The 20458-nt window shown below is 34.7% G+C and overlaps 1 protein-coding gene across 2 annotated transcripts in view; it reads left to right on the forward strand.

Annotated features, from left to right (window-relative positions):
* Positions 1-20458, forward strand: part of VRK2 (VRK serine/threonine kinase 2) — an 89141-nt gene that overhangs the window by 12474 nt on the left and 56209 nt on the right. For both annotated transcript variants that reach the window (XM_024552768.4, XM_024552769.4), the window contains exons 3-6: positions 15853-15902; positions 16641-16710; positions 18365-18452; positions 20088-20193. In XM_024552768.4, the coding sequence (XP_024408536.2) occupies positions 15853-15902; positions 16641-16710; positions 18365-18452; positions 20088-20193 (314 nt within the window). The remainder of the gene's footprint in view (positions 1-15852; positions 15903-16640; positions 16711-18364; positions 18453-20087; positions 20194-20458) is intronic.

Raw genomic sequence — 20458 nt, forward strand, 5'->3', positions numbered from 1 at the left:
TACAGAATTTGTTCAGATACCAAAATATTTTATTTATAGTAGAAGTATAGTTTTCGAAAATTACTCAGTTCTTTCAAGATATACCATGGTAATGATCTATTACATACCTATATGTGATTTTATGAAAAACATAACATTTCATGCAGAGGCAAATTTTTAGGTTTTTTTTTTTTTTTTATCCTCACCCAAGGACAGGCTCATTGGTTATAGAGAGAGGGGGATGGAGGGAGAGAGAGGGGGAGAGAAACATTGATGTGAGAGAAACATCCATAGACTGCCTCTTGCATGTGCCCCAACAGGGGGACCGAACCTGCAACCTAGGCATGTGCCCCGACTGGGAATCAAACCTGGGATCTTCCAGTCCACAGGATGACGCTCCAACCAACTGAACCACACCAGTGCAGGCTTAAGTGTTTTTAATGGAAAAGAGATATTTATTAGCTATTGCAATGGTAATTATTATGCTAGAATATTTTTTGGCATGTATACACAGCAAGGAAAAGAATGACAACTATCATATTATATTAGAACGTGTTTTTGAACACTTACATTGATATGGGGTTACAATTTCAATTTCTGGAGAACATGAAGAAAACTTATTATATTGATACTTGATCTTTTTTTTCGATTAAGACTGTGTGTTATAAGTCTAATGTAGATCTCCAGGGTCAAATATGAGTATTACAATTGAGATAGACTATTACTTAATGTAAACCTTCTTTTACAAATTGTTAGGATGGTAGAAGGAAAAGTAGTAAAAATTGCTAAAACATTCTCACAGTACATTTCAAGAAAAGTGAGAAGAAATCAGAATTGTGTATCTAATGGGCAAATGTTGCTTGCTGTGTGATACCAGGGGAAGCCAAAAATTGTATAGACTTCTGTGATTTCAGAATTTCTATTCCAGCAACTGGAGAACGGATATGTATGTTCTGAAATTAACTAGTTTAATGTAAATAGAATGCATTACGGCATCTCTATAGAAATAAGTTTTTATTAGGGGAAGAACTTTTAAGTTCCTCTGACCCTAAAAACCTGTGAGATCCTGAAAGACAGTGAGGGATACAGAAGCATGGAAACAGGGGTTAAGGAAACAGTTGACTCACCTGAGCAAAGAGTTAGCTGTACTCTTAATGAAAGCAAAATGTCACAGAAAAATGACATAAAGAGGTCATCGAGAAGAAAAGATAATGCTCTATTATCCGTTTATGTATCTTTGGATAATAAGAATATCACATGAAAAGGTAAAGACCTGCAAAATAGAGACCATAATGAGAGATGTAAGAAAGATTTATCATATTTGAAACCTAACTTCAGCATGAATATTATTAGAAAGTGTTTCCAAAAAGTGGAGGTGGGGCCAAAGTTCTTATGTAGTGGGCTTTTAAACTTAAAATACAGAATTTAATTATGTTATTTCAGAAAGGGCAGTTAAGCACTACTTCAGCGTTTAACTCATAGACTGAAAATAGGAAAAGTTCATGGTAACTAAGAGAAATATGGCTGTTCTTCCACTACACTATCTATCCGGATTGAATATTTCTTAAGAGATAGAAGGGAACACTTGAGGTCTTAGGAAATCTGAAATGATTTTATAAAAGATTACCACAAAGACAAAGTAAATTTGGAAGTATATAATTGAAGGAGACTTAAAAGAGATGGTGAATTAAATTGTTAGGAAAAGATGTGATGATACAAAGTAAAAACAGGTTAGTAAAAATTACAGTTTTGAACATAAGATTTTATGATGCAATTCATATTTCTTAAGTGTATTAATGAACTGTGTTTAGTAATTATAGGGATAAAAGTTAAACAAAAAAGTTTAAGTTCCACATCAATCCTTTAGTCAAGTTCAAAATGTATTTAGCTAATAATACTAATAATGAAAACTTCTGAATTACAGTATATCACTGGTAAGAATACCTGAGAAATAGATAGATTGAAAGATAGTCTATTATAAAATGAAATAAAATATGTGACATGTACCACAGTATGTAATTGATGGAGAGAGCAAAGAAGGATAGTGATAACATAAATTTGTAGAACATTGGTTTACAATACAATTGCCTGTTACTACGTTACATAAAAACAGTCTAGAATCTTCTGTTAAAGAATAGTATTGGCAGAAATCCCAGAATTAGTTACCAAAAAAGATATACTTAAAACAATAAAGACAATAAATGCTCAAGATTATTCATGCACATGTAAGAGTAAAATAAGCAGTTTTTAAAAATTGTTCTATAAGCAAGGATGTAATGGCAAAAGTTTAATAAAGCCAAGTAAGAATATAATGATAGAATTTAATGTGGCTGGATTGCTGTTGTTTATTTTTGTGCTTAAAAAGAGGAGAGGAAAGAAAATACAGCATTCAATAAGAAATATTACAAATATATGGTAACTGGAGATAATATATACTCAGAAAATGACGACTCAGTTACCAGCAGCCTTCGTTCACACTGCCCTCAGTGGAACCCAGGCATATAGGGGCGGGGCTCTGGCCCTTCCACCCACGTTCCACCTGAGCATTTTCTTCTTTGGTCCGTTCCAGGAAACATTCCATTGCCGACATCGGTAGAGGGTAACTGATTGTGCTATAAAAATCAGTGAAGTACATAGTTGAATATTTAAGAAGAAATAACTTATATTTGGAGGGCTTTTATAGCATTATAGTGAGTATGTTCCCCTCCCCCCTCCACTGCACCAACTACACAAGAACTCACTTTAAAAATCAGATGTGTGGTGATTTAGTAAATGTAAAAACCAAGAATTTTTAGATGTCTTAGTTTTGGAATCCTTTGCTGGAAATAAGTAACAAGATCATCTTGCCTGTTCTGTTTTTCTCTTTATCACCTGTATTCCATCTCCAGTTTCTACATAGCCAAATTGTGTTGAAGTTCGCCTTCCCCTTGAAGCCTACTGTTTTCCTTTTTGCATTTTCTGCCAAAGTTTTATGTGATGTATTTTTCAACAATATTTTTGCCTCTCTCCATCACTAAGCATAATCTACTTTGTATTATGATTATGTATTGGTTGTATCTTTTTTGTTAATATTTTTAAAAGTTAATATAGAGAAAAATTGACTTTGTGTGTACATTTCTATGAATTTGAACACACAACAACAATGAGGACACAAAACAAATTCATCACCCCTAAAACCTTCATACCATGTCTTTGTAGTGTACTTTTTCTCTGCCCCTAACCACTGGCAGCTGTGATCTGTTGTTCTCCATCTCTGCAGTTCTGTAGTTTTAAGAATGTGCAGAATTCCTGTAAGTGGAAGTGTGTAGTGTGTCATGGTTTGAGATTGGGTTTTTTAAATTAGCTTAATGCCTTTGAGATTCATCCAAGTTGTTGTGCATATCAGTAGTTCATTTCTTTTTATTGCCATTAAAGGGCATTTGGGTAGTGTGATTTCTCCTACTTTGCTCTTTCTAACAATTATATTAGCTCTTTTTAAATCCCTGCCTTTCTGTATGTATTTTATAATCAATTTATATTTACAGAAAAAGGCTTGCTGAGGTTTTGATTGGTATTGAGTTAAATCTATAGGTAAATTTGGAGAGATGTAACATTTTTACTATGTTGAGTTTTCTAATCCAAGAATGCAGTATGTCTCTCCATTTCTTTAGGTCTTTTTTTTTCTTTAGTATTTTGTAGTTTTTAGTGTATTGGCTCTGTATGTGCACTGTTAGCTATATATGTAAAATTTCTTTTTAAATTTTTGGTGGTCTTGAAAATGTTATTGCTTTTGTAATTTTGGCTTCTAACTGTACATTGTTACTATATAGAAATATAATTGTTTTTGCATGTTGACCTTATGTCCCATGATCTTGGTAAACTTAATTATTCTAGGATTTGGGGGGGGATACCAGGCTATTTGGAATTTTCTTAACATACTGACAGTAATGTCATCTGCAAATAGGGATCATTATATTTCTTCCTTTTAATCTGTATGTCTTTTATTTATTTTTTTGACTCACTGCAGTGGCTGGGACTTCCAGTACTTATTGAATAGGAATGGTGAGAGTGCATATCCTTGACTTGTTCCCAGTTTTAGGGAGAAAGCATTCAATCCCTCATTATTTAGTGTGATGTTAACTATAGATTTTTGATAGACGTTCATTGTCAAGTAAAGGAAGCTTTCCCCTAGTATACCCAGAATCTTTATCAAGAATGGATATTGAATCTTGTCAAATGCTTTTTCTTTCTTTCTTTTTTAATTGAATATATCGGGTGATATTGGTGTGCAAAACCATACAGGTTTCAAGTTTACAACTCAGTAAAACATCATCTGCACACTGCATCGTGTACCCATCACATCAAGCCAAGTCTCTTTCCATCCTGGTTGCCCTCACCTTTGCCCATCTCCACCTCTTCCCACCCCTTTCCTCTGGCTATCACTGCTCTTTGTCTATATCTTTGTGTAAAGAAAAGGCATAACTACAAAAACCATATATATATACACACCCACACACATAAAAATGTTTTATTTTTGCTTAATCCCTTCACCTTTTTCCATTCAGTCCCTCAAACCCCTGCCCTCTGATAGCTATCACTTTGTTTTGTGTGTCCATGCCTTCCTTTTTATTTTGTTCATCAGTTTTTTTGTTGTTGTTGTTGTTCATTAGATTCCACACATAAGTGAGGTCATATGGTATTTGTCTTTCTCTGACTGGCTTATTTCACTTAGCATAATGCTCTCCAGGTCCAGCCATGCTGTCACAAAATGTTAGATTTCCTTTTTTTTTTTTTTTACAGCTCTTTTATCCTCTCATCTACTGATAGGCACTTGGGCTGTTTCCAGATCTTGACTATTGTAAATAAAGCTGCAATGAACAAAGGGGTGCATATATTCTTTCAAATTAGTGTGTCAGGTTTCTTAGTCTGTATTCCCAGAAGTGGGATCGCCAGGTCAGAAGACAGTTCCATTTTTAATTTTTTGAGGTATTTCCATATTGTTTCCACAGTGTCTGCACCAGCCAGCATTCCCAGAAATAGGGCACAAGGGTTCTGTTTTCTCCACATCCTTGCCAGCCTTGTTGTTTGTTGTTTTATTGATGATGGCCATTCTGACAGGTGTGAGATAATATCTCATTGTGGTTTTAATTTTCATCTCTCTGTTGATTTGTGATGTTGAGCATTTTTTCATGTGTCTATTGGCCATTTGTATGTCCTCTTTGGAGAAGTGTCAATTAAGGTCCTTTGCCTATTTATTGATTGGATTGTTTGTCTTTCTGGTGTTGAGTTGTATATGTTCTTTATATATTTTGTAAATTAACCCCTTACTAGATGTTTCATTGGTGACTGTATTCTTCCATGAAGTGGGTTCCCTTTTCATTTTGTTGATGGTTTCTTTTGCTGTGCAGAAGCTTTTTAGTTTGCTGTAGTCCTATTTGTTGATTTTTTTTCTTTTGTTCCCCTTGCCCAAGGGGATACATATATCAGCAAAAAATTGCTATGATAAACATCTGAGATGATGTTTTCTTCCATGATTGTTATGGTTGTTAGACTTGCATTTAAGTCTTTTGTTCATTTTGAGTTTATTCTTATGTATGGTATAAGTTGGTGGTCTAGTTTCATTTTTTGTGTGTGTACCTGTCCAATTCCCCAGCACCACTATTGAAGAGACTGTCTTTACTCCATTGTATGCTCTTGCCCCCTTTGTCAAACATTAATTGACCATAAAGGTGTGGATTTATTTCTGGGCTCTCCATTCTGTTCCTTGATCTATTTTCCTGTTCTTATGCCAGTACCATGCTGTCTTTATTACAGTGGACTTGTAGTATAGTTTGATATCAGGTATCGTGATACCTCCAACTTTGTGATACCTCCAACTTCTCCAACTTTGTTCTTCTTTCTTAAGATTGCTGAGCTTTCTCAAGGTTCATTATTGACATATAAACATGCCACTGATTTCTGAATATTAATTTTGTAGCCTGCTACTTTGCTGAATTCATGTATTGGCTCTAGTATTTTTTTGGTGGAATCTGTAGGGTTTTCTGTATATAGTATATGTCATCTGCAAACAATGACAATTTTACTTCTTCCTTTCCAATTCAGATGCCTTTTATTTTTTTTTCTTGTCTGATTTCTGTGGCTAGGACTTCCAGTACTATGTTGAATGAGAGTAGTGAAAGCAGGCATTCCTTAAGGGAGACACTTTTATTAGTTTAAATCCAGTTTTTTCTCATTGGTTTTCTGTCTGATCCATCCATCATTGAAAGCAGGGTATCAAAGTCCCCTACTATTTTTGCATTACTGTCTTTTTTCCACTTTTAGATCTGTTAGTATGGGCTTTATATATTTAGGTACACCCATGTTGAGTGCATAAATATCTACAATTTTATCCCTTGATGAACTGATCCCTTTATTGCTATATAAATGATACACTGTCTCTGTTCATTGTCTCCTTACAGTTTTTGTTTTAAAGTCTATTTTCTCTGAGATAAGCATAGGTTTTCTGCTTTCCTTTGGTTTCCATTTACAGAGAACATCTTTTTCATTCTTTCACTTTTAATCTCTGTCTTTAAAGCTGAAGTGAATCTCATGTAGGCATCACATAGTTGGGTCTTGTTTTTTTCTCCTCTGTTCAACCTTTCTATGTCTATTTGGAAATTTAGTATATTCACATTTAAACTTAATTATTTTAGGTATGGACTTACTATTGTCATTTTTATAATTGATTTTTGGGTGTTTTATAGTACCTTTGTTCTTTTCTTCTTTTGCTCTCCTCATTTGTGACTTCATAATTTTTTTCATGGTAAGCTTTGACTCCTTTATCTTTTGTATGTCTACTGTAAGTTTTTGTTGTATAGTTATCATTCACAAAAAACATCGTATAACAATCTATTTTAAGTTGATAACAATTTAGCTTTGAACACATACAAAAGTTCTACATCTTTACACTCTCTCTCCTTACATTTTATATATTCAGGATTTACATGTTTTTGTCTTATATATTTATTAAAAATTATTATGGTTTTAAAAATACTTTTGTCTTTTAACCTCTATACTAGAGTTATAAGAGATTTACCCACTGTTTATATTAATATAGTTTGAATTTAACCATATATTTACCTTTAGTAGTTTCATACTTTCATGTGTTTTTTTTAATAATTCTCATCCTTTCATATCAGCTTAGAACTTTTTTAACATTTCTTATAAGGCCAGTCTAGTGGTTATGATTCCTTTAGCTTTTGTTTGGCTGGGAAACTCTTTCTCACTGTTAACTCAAGAACCTTGTCAGTAGGGTATTTTTGGTTGGCAATTTCTTTTTCCATTTCACTCTTTTCTGTTCTGCCAGGTTGCTTCTGAAAAATCTACTGTTAGACTTACGGGGGTTCTCTTGTACATAACAAGTTTCTTTCTTGCTTATTTTCTCTTGCTGCTTTTAAGAGTGTCCTTGTCTATAATGTTTGACTATTTAAGGATAATGTGTTAGTGTGCATCTCTTTGGATTAATCTTATTTGGTACTAGGCTTCCTGGATCTGGAAGTTTATTTCTTTCTCCAAGTAAGGAAGACTTTAGACCTTACTTCTTTGAATAAACTGTCCTTTTCTCTCACTTTTCTCCTTCTGGGACCTTTAAAATATGGATATCAGTCTGCTTGATGGTGTCTCATAAACCCCTTAAGCTGCATTTGCTCTTCTTTATTCTTTTCATTTTGTTCCTCTGATTGTGTGGATTTCACTGCCGTGTCTTTCAGTTCATGCATCCTGTTTTCCACTGAGTCAGGCTGCTGTTGGAACCCTGTATTAAAGTTTGTAGTGCAGGTATTGTATTCTTTGCTTTCTAATTTCTACTTGGTAATTTGTGTTACTTTTTATGTCTTTGTTGAAATCTCACTTTGTTTATGCATTGCTCTGCTGACTTCACTGATTTTCTTTATGACCATTATTTGGAACTATCAGGTAAGTGACTTATCACTTTTTCATAAAGATCTATTTCTAGAGATTTATCTTCTTCTTTTGTTTGGAATGTATTTTATTATTTCTTCATTTTTCCCTGACTCTCTTTGTTGGTTACTGCACATTAGATAAAATAGCCACCGCCCCCAGTCCTGACAGAGGTCTCACGTAGTGAATGAACCCCATCAGCTAGCCCAGCCCAATCTCCTCGTTGTCTGTCAAACCTCTGTGATTATTCGAGGTGCCTTTTTTATTTTCAGTGGAGCCAGTAGTTGAGGCTGTGCCCAGACCCGTCAGTATTGCTTAGGTGAGGATCACAGTCAGTATCTCTCATTATATGTGTATTTTTTCATTCACCTGATGTGTAGGGAGGTGATCAGCGTGTTTATGCATCTCTTTCAGAGGGAATTGCTTCTTGTGGTTGTACGTTCAGTGCATCCTTGGGTGGAGGGGAGCTCAGGAGTCCCCTAGGTCAGCATCTTGGCTGCTCCTCAGTCTTGTTAAAAATAAAAATTTTAATTCTATAAACTTACTCTCTGTACTGCTTTTATTCATTAAGTTATTCATCAGATATACAATGAATGCCTGCTAGGCTCTATTCTAGGTTTTGGGACACATCTAAATAAAACAAAACATTTTTATCTTTGTGAAGCTTATGTTCTGTCAGAGAAACAAGTAATAAATACGAACTTTTTAACTGCATCCTAGTTTCAGTATGGTATTTTCAGTGTTATTTAGTCCTATGTACTTTCTAATTTCCATTGTGATTTCTTCTCTCTAGGGACCAGGCACTAGGTTCACAGAATGTGGCTTTAAAAATCCTGACTTTCTGGTATTTGATGAAACCTGCTGTGGGTACAGATACGGGCAGTTTCAAACAAAGTTTTACCTTAGTTAGAAAAGAATGTGTGTTCTTTAATTGTTCTGGTATTTTGTTTTATGTGACTTCTGGTTAAAAACTGTTAATTTGGTTTTAATTTATTTTCTTGTCTGCTTGTCTATATATTATAAAATTGCATTAAAATGTTCCACAATTTTTGTCACTTTTTTCCTTGTAATTCTGCTGGTTTTTGATGTATATATTTTGAAGGTACATTATCAGATGTTTTCAAGTTCATAATTTTTATCTTTCTTTTGAATCACTTTTTATGATTAGGTTGGACTAATTTTAATAATTCTTATTTCCTGTGGTTTATGTAATTTTGAAAATATATATTCCAGCCTTTTTTATGGCTAGTTTTGGCTTATTATTTTATTTTTATCTTTTTATTTTATTTCTCTGTCACCACCGGGCTTAGTTATGTCTCATAACTAGTATGCATTTGTTTTTAACAATGTTGCCATTTCTTGCTTTAGCTGGTGAACTTAATCTACTCAAATTTGTTGTGATTTCTGTCATATTTTGTCAAATCTAAGAAGTCATTAATTATAAGATACATCATTATTCTATATATGTATGTTGAGTCTCCATGAGATGCTTAAAAGTCCATAGTTACCTTTCTCTTGAATCATTTCTTTTGTGGTCATGTAAGAACTATTTTATGTGTAATACCCAATATTGCCCATCAGACGATGATGTGGTACCTAAAGATAGTCTTACAAGTGGAACTCACAGAATACGCAGTTGTTGCCGTCGTATCTTAACAAATATTTTTCCACTAATGTAGAATTTATGCACCACGCCTGTGTTTGGGCTGGCTAATTAATTAATTTTGAACTTACACAAATCATTGTAAATGACAGTTAAACTTACCAGGTAATACTACCAAAGTATGTGACTCAGTTAAGGTGAAAACAGACAGACACCTGGGACTGAGTTTGTACCCGCATAGGCGGTGACAACTGTCATGGAACTGCTGCGTGGCCCACTGCAGCTGTGAGATACCTGTAGTTATAAGATGCATTCGAATTTCAGAGATATTAAAATGTGAAAAATGTGTGGCTAAAAACAGATGTACTCAGGCATCTTAATTTATTTCCATTTTTGTATTTTCTATTTTAATCTGCCTTCTATATCTTTTTTAAAACTGTTCTTTTCCTATTAGATTTTTTTTTAGTTTTTCTTTATTCTTTTTTTTCTGAAGTGATTTTAAGGTTAGTGAATTTTTTCTATTATTTTAGGGGATATCTGTAAACTTTTTTAATGTATCTTCTTGATTTAGCAGATTATGAAGTTAAGAGTGTCTCTCTTTTTCTCTTGGACAAGTACATGGGCATTGCAACACTTCAGTCACCGTGTCCTCTCTGGTGCATGATTTCTGTTGCCGTTTTCAGTGCCCCTTATCCTGGTGTGTGTGATTATTTTCTCTCAGCATATTAAGATGACGTTACTGAATTGTTTACTTACTCTCTTGTTGCTATCCAGAGGTCTGTTGTCCCTTCATCTACTTCTGTATATAATACACTCTTCTCTGTCAAGTTGTTTTTTAGAACTTCGTCTTTAATTTTCTACAGTTTGAATATGGTAGGCTGAAGTACAGATTTATTATTTATCTTGCCAGGGACTTGTGACTCTTAAATATGAGGATTCGTGATTTAAAAAGTATTAGAAAGTTATCAGACATTCAGTCAACAGTGGCTAGCCTCCATTCTCTCTGTTTTCTAGGTGTGGAATTTTTGTTAGAAAATTGTTTTTCTGTCACATGTTCCCTGGTGTTTCATAATCTCTTCTTCATATTTTATGTCTCTTGATCTATGTTTGCTGAATTCTGTATTATTTCCTCAGATCTGATCTGGTTCACTAGTTCTTTTTAGCTCAATCTAGTCTATCATTTTGTCTGTTTATTAGGTTTCGTGTAGTAATGCTATATATCTATTACCTATATTAATATATAGAAAAGTCCATATGACATAAACATATAGTTTATCAAAAAAGTGTAACTCAAAACACTCAATTCCATTCAACTCAAGCGAATAATAGATTGTAAACTATGCAGCAATCCAGAAGCTCTAACACCTCTTCCCCCCCTTGTTGTGCTAACAACACTTCTTATTTTGCTGGGTTTTATTATAGTTATATGTATATATGCATCCCAAACCAAACATAATTTAAGTTTGTGGGTTTTAAGATTTATATAAATCGAATCACAAGTATTTGTTCTGTTTTATACAGTTTCTTTTGCTCTACAGTATGTCTTTAATATATCTCTGTTGCTACAGTATCTGCTTTTCATTTATTTGCTTTGCTGCAATGTATTCAATACTGTGACTTTAATGCAATTTGTTAAACATTCTACTGAAGATAGTTATTTGGGTAGCTTCCAGTATTTGCTATTGCAAATTCAGACCTACCCCCAGGTTTTCTCTTGGAGTTGTAATGTATTTCCTGTTCGTGGCCACTCTTTCTTAGATCTCCGATGCTTTTCTGATCACAATCAATTTGTTCACTCGGGTTTGTATAGCATTTGCTTTGTTTCTTATTTGATACCTTTGTTTGTGGTCTGCTATCATTTTAGCAGGTATTCAATCCATAGATCTCCATGGGAAGTCTTAAGATTCCTGAGGTCGTATACCTTTTGTTTGTCTTTTCTTCCGCGTTGTGATTATGGCGCACTGACTTATCTTTAGCCCTGCTTTAGCTCTGGTAATCTTGTGTGTCCCAAGTGTCCCTTGCAGGAGATCTCTTTTCTCCTTCTGCCAGGTGCTCATCATTGGTTTTGAGTTTTTGTACCACACTGTGGTGTAATTTTTCGCCTGAATTCCTGATTGGAACTTTTGGAATAATTATCAGGAGATACTTTGCTTTTCCTAATACTCAGGGTCTAGGCAAGACAAGGTTTTTTTTTGTTTCTTTCTGTGTTTTCTGGTAGCGGATTCATTCATTTATTTATATTTTCTCTCTCTCATTCATTCTCTTTCCTCTCTCCCTCCCCTTTATCCCTCTTCCCTATCTCCTTATCTTTTTAATGCCCCACACTCATAAAGATGCAGCACTTTGAAAATTCTGACTTTATGTGGCCATCTCAACTTTAAACGTCTTTACCTTGCAGGGCCAAGGACTTGCTCTTTTCCCAGGACAGCTTTTCACACTCGGTTCTTGGTCACCCTGCCTGGGCAGCCTCCTGCAGGGGTGCAGCGTGGCCTGGACACCAGTGCTCTGCACACCTCCCACTGGCTTTTAGATTTCCCTTTGCCTTTGGCTTCCTTACTTTTTTTTTTTTTTTTTTTTTTGGCAGACTACCTCTCCATTTATAAGAATGTTTGATTTATTTTATTCAGCACCCTGTTTATTTTTATAGAAGAAAGTTTTTGGTTTACCTAGTGTACTAGTATTATATTTTAATTTGTCTAGTTGCTTTCTGTGTAGTCTTTGGTTGCCAGTGTTAGAAACACAAATGGGCAATTTTAATTGTTGTAAGTGGCACATGCAGGGCTTTCATGGCTGTGGACATGGGTAGACTAGGGCTCTCTCTCTGCCTTAACCCTACTTTCCTCAAGGTTGGATTTGGTTTTCAGACTTTATTTCCCATTTAGCAAAGGGAAATGATCACTACTATTTCTAAGGTTTTGGCATCCTGATAGCTTATGGTCTATCTTGTCTTACTTAGCATTTTAACATCAGATCCTAGGGGAGGACTTTTTTCACCTAGCTGGGGCACTTTGCCATTTCCGAACTGTTTGCTGTGGCCAGTGGGCTTGTATGTTGCCATTAGCCAGGCTCAGTCATGAGCCCAACTCTGGGATCTAAGAGGGTAAGTGCACATGGAAAGTGGGAGGTTTGGTTTCTCAAAGGAAAACCAGATGAGGTTCCCAACGCATAGAAAAGAAATGCTAGGAAGGAGATACCACATATGTGTACAACACATTCCTTACCAGGTCATCGGACCTCTCGTCACAATGTAGATGAAGGTATGAGGCTACATACTGTCAACGCTACCACTGTTGATGGTCGATCCTTCTTCTCATCCCCCAGTAGATAATGGAACTGTGGCTTACCACACTAGACCCCTTTTCCTCCATTACTAGGTTCTGTCGGCCTCTGAAATCTATGGAATCTGTTGGCTTTCTTTATGACAGATTATAAAGGACTTCCTTTTCTAACATTGATGTCCTAGTCCAAGCTATAGTCCTTTCTACCACAGTTAAATCCTTACCAACACGTCAGTATCTTTTGCGGTTCCCCTTCAGTCTGTTCTCCACAGTGTTTCCTATCTTCCACATGTATCTCAAGCTTTTAAAAACCTTTCATTAGAAGTTATTAGCTAGATTTTCATTTAGTCCTTCATCGTCTCTTCAACTAGTTTTGCTCAAGCATTTTCTTTTACATAGATTAAATTATACATTCTCATACTACCATCTACCTCTTCCTTTAACATTCATTATAATTACAGTTTTACACTGTGTCTGAGTATTTGATGAATGTCTGATTTGTAAAAGCAGATACCATGTCTGTTTTCCGCAATCATTTAATTTTATTAGCTAGAATGTGGCTGGGCTTACAGTGGTAAATAAATATTTGTTTCATTAATTAACTGATTGATTACTGTAAAGGGAACTCCGTGGTAACTAAGGCAATTTATTTGTTTAACATCCATCTTCCAAAGCTTTCTAGTCGATTGATTTAGTATTTGGGCTCTCCAATATACTCTGACTTGGGAGTTGTAGAGAACATCATGTAGCTATCAAATGACGAGGATGGGGATGTTTCAAGTACATGTCAACACGTGATTGTATTCATGTGAAATAATATGAGGGGAAGATTCAGATTATGCTGTGGTCGGGATGTACTGATTGAAATCAGCAAGGAGTGGGGTTTTGGACTGGCTGGATATCGGTTTTCCCCAATGGCAATGCGTAATGTTGCTTGTGTCCAACCTGCTACCTGCGGGCTGCTTGCTGCCCAGGATGGCTATGAACGGGGCCCAACACAAAGTCGTAAATTTACTTAAAACCTTTTTTTTGCTCCTCAGTTTTTCGTCAGTGTTTGTGTATTCAATGTGTGCTCTAAGACAACTCTTCTTCCCATATGGCCCAGAGACACCCAAAGGTTGGACAGCCCTGATTGAAATCCCCATTTTCCTTTTGTGCTTTTCTGCTTCTTACATTCTGTTCGGCTTAAAGATTTATTTGCTGCTGTGGTCACTTGCTTTTAGCCAAGAAGCAGAAAGGTTTTTGCTTTTGTTTTTTTTTCCTCTTACCAGCGGATAACCCAGAAGGCAAAGACCGGTGGACTAGGGTTAGGGCAGGACTATTTCTCCTCAGCCCTGGGCGTCGTACTAGAAAAGAATAATGTGCCATTGGTTGGGAGGAAGGGCTTCTCTCCTTCTCTCGCAGAACTGCAGCCCTTCTTCTGTGTGTACTTGCTTTTTCCTCCGTAGACATGGATAATTCACTCCTCCTGCGTGCACTTCCCCTGGGACTACTGTATGAGGGAAAACAAAGCCACTTTATATGAATAAAGATGAAAAGAGAAATTCAGTTGATATGAATAGGTTTAGTTTCTTTGTTACTCTAAAGACGTCTAGGTTCACAATTTATATGTAATATCCACTAAAATTGAAGTAATAATTTCTTTGACTAATAGCATTGCTAACATCAAAATTTTGAAGAATGGGTAAGAAAATTGTGCATGTGTACAACTTTAAAGTACAATTTATATACTTTAGTAAAGTTGTGATGTACTTTTTACACCTACCTTGTGAATTAATAGAACAGTTGATAGAGTTAGGAGGAATAAAAGGAAAAATGTTGGGAGTAGTAATAAGAGGACATAGCATTTTGATAAACATACAGAAAATATACCTGAAGAATTTGATCTTGTTCCAGTCTAAGTGCTGATTTTCAGTCGTATTCAATAACAATTTCACCTTTTCCCTTCCCTGTAAACATCATCCTAGTGCTTAACATGGTGCCCTGCGTATTCGAGCCCCTTGATAAATAAATATTGGCTAGTGGAATGAATGAAGGAATAAATGGATGGAGAGAGAATAGACGAATGACAAAATTCTAGACTTCACAGTGCAAATAAATATACATGTCACCTTCAAGATTTGTTCAAGATTTGAAAACAGAGGAATCTTAATAATTTAGAGGAGAGTGTTGACTTCATCTTAACAATTTAACAATAGGGTTTTCAGAAGTTGTATTACTACATCTAAAATAAAAATGGTAAATAATAAAATGGAGTGAGATAGCTTGAAATGAGTACATATTATGAGATGTATTCTTTAATGTTGGAAGTGTAGATTGCTAGTTCAGAAGGTAATTTTTAAAAGACTTTTAAAAAATTATTTATTTATTTTTAATAGTTTACTTTTATTGAAATTTTTCCATTACCATTTATCACCCTTGTACCCTCTTCTGCCTCCATCTACCACCCCCCCACCCTTACTCACCACACTATTGTCCGTGTCCAGGAGATCTTTTTCTTTTTTGCTCAGTCCCTCACCCCGCTACCTGCCCCTGAGCTGTCGAACTGCTGAGTCTGTGAAAGACTTTGTTCTTTTTCTAACTTGACTTATTTTAGAATGTTACCAAGTAGAAATTGTTTATAACTTTCTACTTAAAATGAATCAATTTTCACCTCTCATTATCATAGATTTTAATTTAGTAAAAATGAATCAATAGATTTTACTATATATCATTTATTGGGTTTGATGCCATATATCTGGAAAATATTTTTCCCCACATTTAGATCTATGTGATTAATATCATCTATTGGTTTTACTTGTTTGAATATTTAATATGGTTTGTGGTGAAGAGTGTGGGCTATGGTGTCAGACAGATTTGAGTTTCAACCCCCCAACAGATACTTCTTAGCAAATTACTCAGCTTGTCAAACCCTAGTTGGATCTCGTGTAAAATGGAGATGATACCTACTGTAATAGGTCTTTGGTGGGTACAATAAAGTGATATATGTGACATACTTAGCATGGTATCTGGAATATAGCAGGCATTCAATAATTTGGAACAACTATTTCTTCCCCGTTGTGTTTTGTTCTGCAGCTTTCCCCACAAATAAACCAGATGAAGATGCAAGACATGTAATAAAAGTGGTAAGTATTGCTCTTAAGTTTGTATTTTGCATATATTTGACTTTTTTCTGCTTTATTCATTTTATTTTTGTAAAAATGTTTCTCATCATAGTTTTCATAATTTTACTCATCATTAAACCTAATGTTATGTTATATTTTCACACTGTTAAAATGTAAAGACTGGAGAACTTTGTTCTTCTGTGTTAGCATCTATAACCCTTTTATCTTACCTAGCTATCTATGTTCTCCTTCTCCCTCCCCCATTACCCCTCTTCTTTCCTCTCTGCTTTAGATGGTGTGGTCCTTACTGGCAGGGGTGAGGTTCTGTTTTCGTCTGTGTCCACTGTGCCCCGTACAATGAATGAAATGCAGTAGGCACTCAGTGAAGGTGTCGTGTAGCATGAGCCACCAGGTAGTCTGCAGTGTATCTCCTGACGGGCACGTGGGTGCCCACCAAGTGTCTGTGTGTGCATTCAGTCCTCAGTGCTTTCTGCTAAGTGCTTTCCAGTACAAGACTCCTTTCATGTGTAAAGCTGCATAGAGATAGCATTACAATATGTTAAATTTAAAAATGAGATTCTTTAAGTTTATTTAGTGCTTTCTGTAGAGAGTTTCAGTGGAAATCTGGTGCCTGTGTTTTATAATAATGATTCAAGTACTATTGTATATTACATATGTATATCCATATTTTTACAGTTGCAATACCAATTTTATCTCCAAGATTTTTAAAGTAAAATTAATTGTTCTTTTCTTTTATAGGAGTATCAAGAAAACGGCCCATTATTTTCAGAACTTAAATTTTACCAAAGAGCTGCAAAAAAAGAATGTAGTAAGTAAAATTAGCAAAGCAAGCTACTTCCATATATGTGCTTGCTAAAGTGAGTGTAAATATTTTTATCTTTTTCTCGCCTTCTGGAAAATTCTTTCCAATTAGAAATGTTATTGTAAAATGATACAGTTATCTGTTACAACATATAACAAAGACAGGTGGTTTACAAATTTTGATATTATATAATGAGTTATATATTTCAGAATTGTTTCTACTACTTTACATAAAATGTGTTATTGATCCAAGCTACCAAGAAAGAGCTCTGTAAATGTGAAAGATAGTAGAATGAAATTAATTTTTTAAAAATTGGCCCTGACCTGTGTGGCTTAGTTGGTTGGGCCTTGTCCCAGAAAGCGAAAGGTCACTTGTTCAGTTCCCAGTCAGGGCCCCTGCCTGGGTTGCGGGTTCATCAGCCCAGGGCCCATACGGGAGGCAACTGATTGATGTTTCTCTCTCACATTGATGTTTCTTTTCCTCTCTTTATCCTTCTCTTCCCCTCTCTCTAAAAGTAAACTTAAAAATCTTTTAAAAAACCATTTGGATAGGAAGGATGTGAGGAAAGATAATTAAAATGGGCACGGGCAGTAGATACAAAACAAAAGGAATGATCTTAGAATGGGTTAGGGTGAGATGTATAGATACGACTATTAAACATTATGATGATTTAGAAAATAAGTTAAAAATGCTAGACATATGAATCTTGAGAAATTAGTTGGAGCTGAGGATCAGATGTAAAAACTACCAGTTAGAGGATTTGAATGTGAAATAAATATGAGCAGAGCTGAAGAAGAATAAAGGCATTTTCTAAACACTGTAAGTTATATATGGACTAAGTGAAGCTTTAAAGAAGTTGATTTGAGTAATGACTTTGTAGTCAAAGGTTCTTTACATTATGTTTAGGAAAAAGGATGATGAGTTTAGCCTCAATAATTAACTTTTTTTCCCCTTAATAAAACCTTCTAAACATTAAGACTGTAGTTTTTACTGATTGCTTAAAGTATTTCAGGGTGACAAATAAAATCCATTAAACTTGATTGTTTATCAGTAGAGCTCTCTTAAACATTAATTTTCTACATAGTAGAAAAGTGAAAAATTAAACTATCTGATTGTTTTAAGTAGATCCAATTTTTAAAAAACTAAATTTAATCAAAACTTTCTGTATAACATAATTTCAAAGTAAGATCATTTTTCTGCCTAGTTTCTGTTATTTGACTACCATGGCTTTAGATTTTTAAGTAATAAGGAAGAAAAAGCCATCTCTCTACTGATTCTTTGGTGGTTAAAATGTTTTTTAAAATTTAACTAGCATATAAAGGAATGAATTTTTTCATGAATAATAACATTTGTCTATATGATAATGCATTTTAAACTATTGCTACTTTTGTTATTTATTATTTTAATGGCATTAAAACATTTTATTAATAGAGTTGCTTATAATTTATTTAATCTGAAATTCCTTTTTATGTTTTTGTGTTAATTATAGTGATAAGTAGAATTTAAAGCCATTTGATAGATACTTTTGATTTCTAAAAAAAATTTTAGGAAGGTTTAATTTCTATTGAGGTTAGTTAAGTATGTTTTAGCATCAATGCAAAAGTAAGAAATATCTTTATAAAAACATTTATCCTTTTTTCTATTAAATTTGTCTTTGCAGTCAAAAAATGGATACAACTAAAACAACTTGATTATTTAGGAATTCCTGTGTTCTATGGATCTGGTCTTACTGAATTCAAGGGTAAAAGGTAAAAATAGAATTATTATATTCAAATATTGTCCAATACCTGTTTCCTGTGTGGTCTTTTAATATCTGTTACTATATAACAAGTTACCCAAAATGGAGTGGCTTATAACAACCAACCGATACTACTTTAATTTCTGTGGGTCAGTTGTCCATAACTGGCTTACCTGGGTGGTTATAGCTTAGGACTTCTTACGAGGATGTATTCAGCCGTCTTTTGGGATGCAGTCATCTCACGGTTACATGGAGGAAGGTTCTGCTTCAAAGGTCACTTATATGGTCATTGGCAAGCCTAAGAAGATCTGCTTCTAAATTCACTCATGTGATTGTTGGCAGGCCTCACATCCTCACCATATCTCTTCATAGGCTGCCCAAGTGTATAAAGACATGGGAGCTGGCTTCCCCTAGAGCAAGTAACCGAGGGAGGAGGAAAGCGCGTGCGCACACACGGTCATGCATCCAAGAAGAGAGTCACAGTCCTTTTATAATCTAATCTGAGAAGTGATATCCTATCATTTCTACTGTACTCTCCCTTTGCTAGAAACAAGTCATTAAATGTACCCTGTACTCAAGAGAGGAGAATTAATTAAGCTTTACCTCTTGAAGAGAGGCAAAAAAAAAAAAAAAATTTAGAAATAGAAATATTTTTACAACCACCAAATATAGCTCATCATTACATATAAATAATTCACTAATCATGATTTTTAAAAAGAAAAAGAATACTGTCATTTGTTATGGACCCGTTTTGCCTTTTCAGTAGCTTTAAAGATAGGTGATTTGTTTTCCTTTGGTGAGAAAAATAGGCTCAAAGGTCAGCACTTTTCTCAAATGATCTTTAAATGCTTTAAATAAAAACAAAATGAACAAACAATAATCTTGCAACAAAATAAAGCTTTGCCAGTAAGGGACTGAATGGCTAAGCATGGTACTTTCATATCGTGCAGTATTATGCAGCCCATTACATAAATCGGTTAAAGCTATACCAGTTGACTTCGAAAGATTTCAATGAGATACAATTGAAAAAAGTATGATTCAGGAAAGTGCATAAAATAAGGTCACATTTTTGTAAAACAACGACAAAAGTTTTTATATTTCTATTCATGTTGGTATACATAATAGGTAGATACAGAATAGGGTCCTATGTGGGTAAAGGAAGGGAAGAAAAGAAGGGGTAGAGGTACCAAACAGAAAAGAACAAGAAAAAGTCCCTTTTTGAAAAAGCCATGCTTATAAATGTAAAAAGATAGTAAATTTGGTTTTATAAGGTCAAAACCAAATATAAATAAAATTTTCTGTATGGACAAATAATTTGTTCAAGGCTCTATGGCTAGAAGGTCATAGAATCAAAATGAACTAAATTTAAACTGTTTAATTTAGAAAATAGTTTTTTTTTCATGATCTAAGGCAGTGTGAGTAGTTCAACATAGCACTCTCTTCTAGAAAACTAAGGGCAACGTAAGATACTAAGTAATATTCTCCTGCAAAAGGACAGCATTATTAACGTACATTTTTCTGTAATGGTTCATACTGCATCATTCTTTATTGTTAGATTGGGGACCCTTTTCTTGTTTCAAGTCATACACAGAAGGTTTCAAGCATTGCTACCTTAAGGTCTCTTTGTGACATCATCTTCCTGTAGTTACAGATTCATGGTAATGGAAAGACTAGGAACAGATTTACAGAAGATCTCTGACCAGAATGGTACCTTTAAGAAGTCAACTGTTCTGCAGCTAGGTATTCGAATGGTAAGATGGAATGACTTATTTCACATGCTCCATTTTCAGATTATTTACTTGATATAATATACAAATTGTTGCCCTCTGTGGAATTATTAGAGAGTGAAGGATTATTGCCCTAGAAATGTCAGGTGTTGAGAGTCGGGTTATTTTGGTGAAATCGGGGACGGCGGGCTCCCTTAGTGATAGAATGGGCTGTGTTTGGCACTACAAACCCAATGAGGCACTGGTTCTCCAGTCAGATGATTTTTTTTCCTTACAGCTTTGTTTTACA

This window comes from Desmodus rotundus, chromosome 5, assembly GCF_022682495.2.
Source record: "Desmodus rotundus isolate HL8 chromosome 5, HLdesRot8A.1, whole genome shotgun sequence".
Lineage (NCBI taxonomy): Eukaryota > Metazoa > Chordata > Mammalia > Chiroptera > Phyllostomidae > Desmodus > Desmodus rotundus.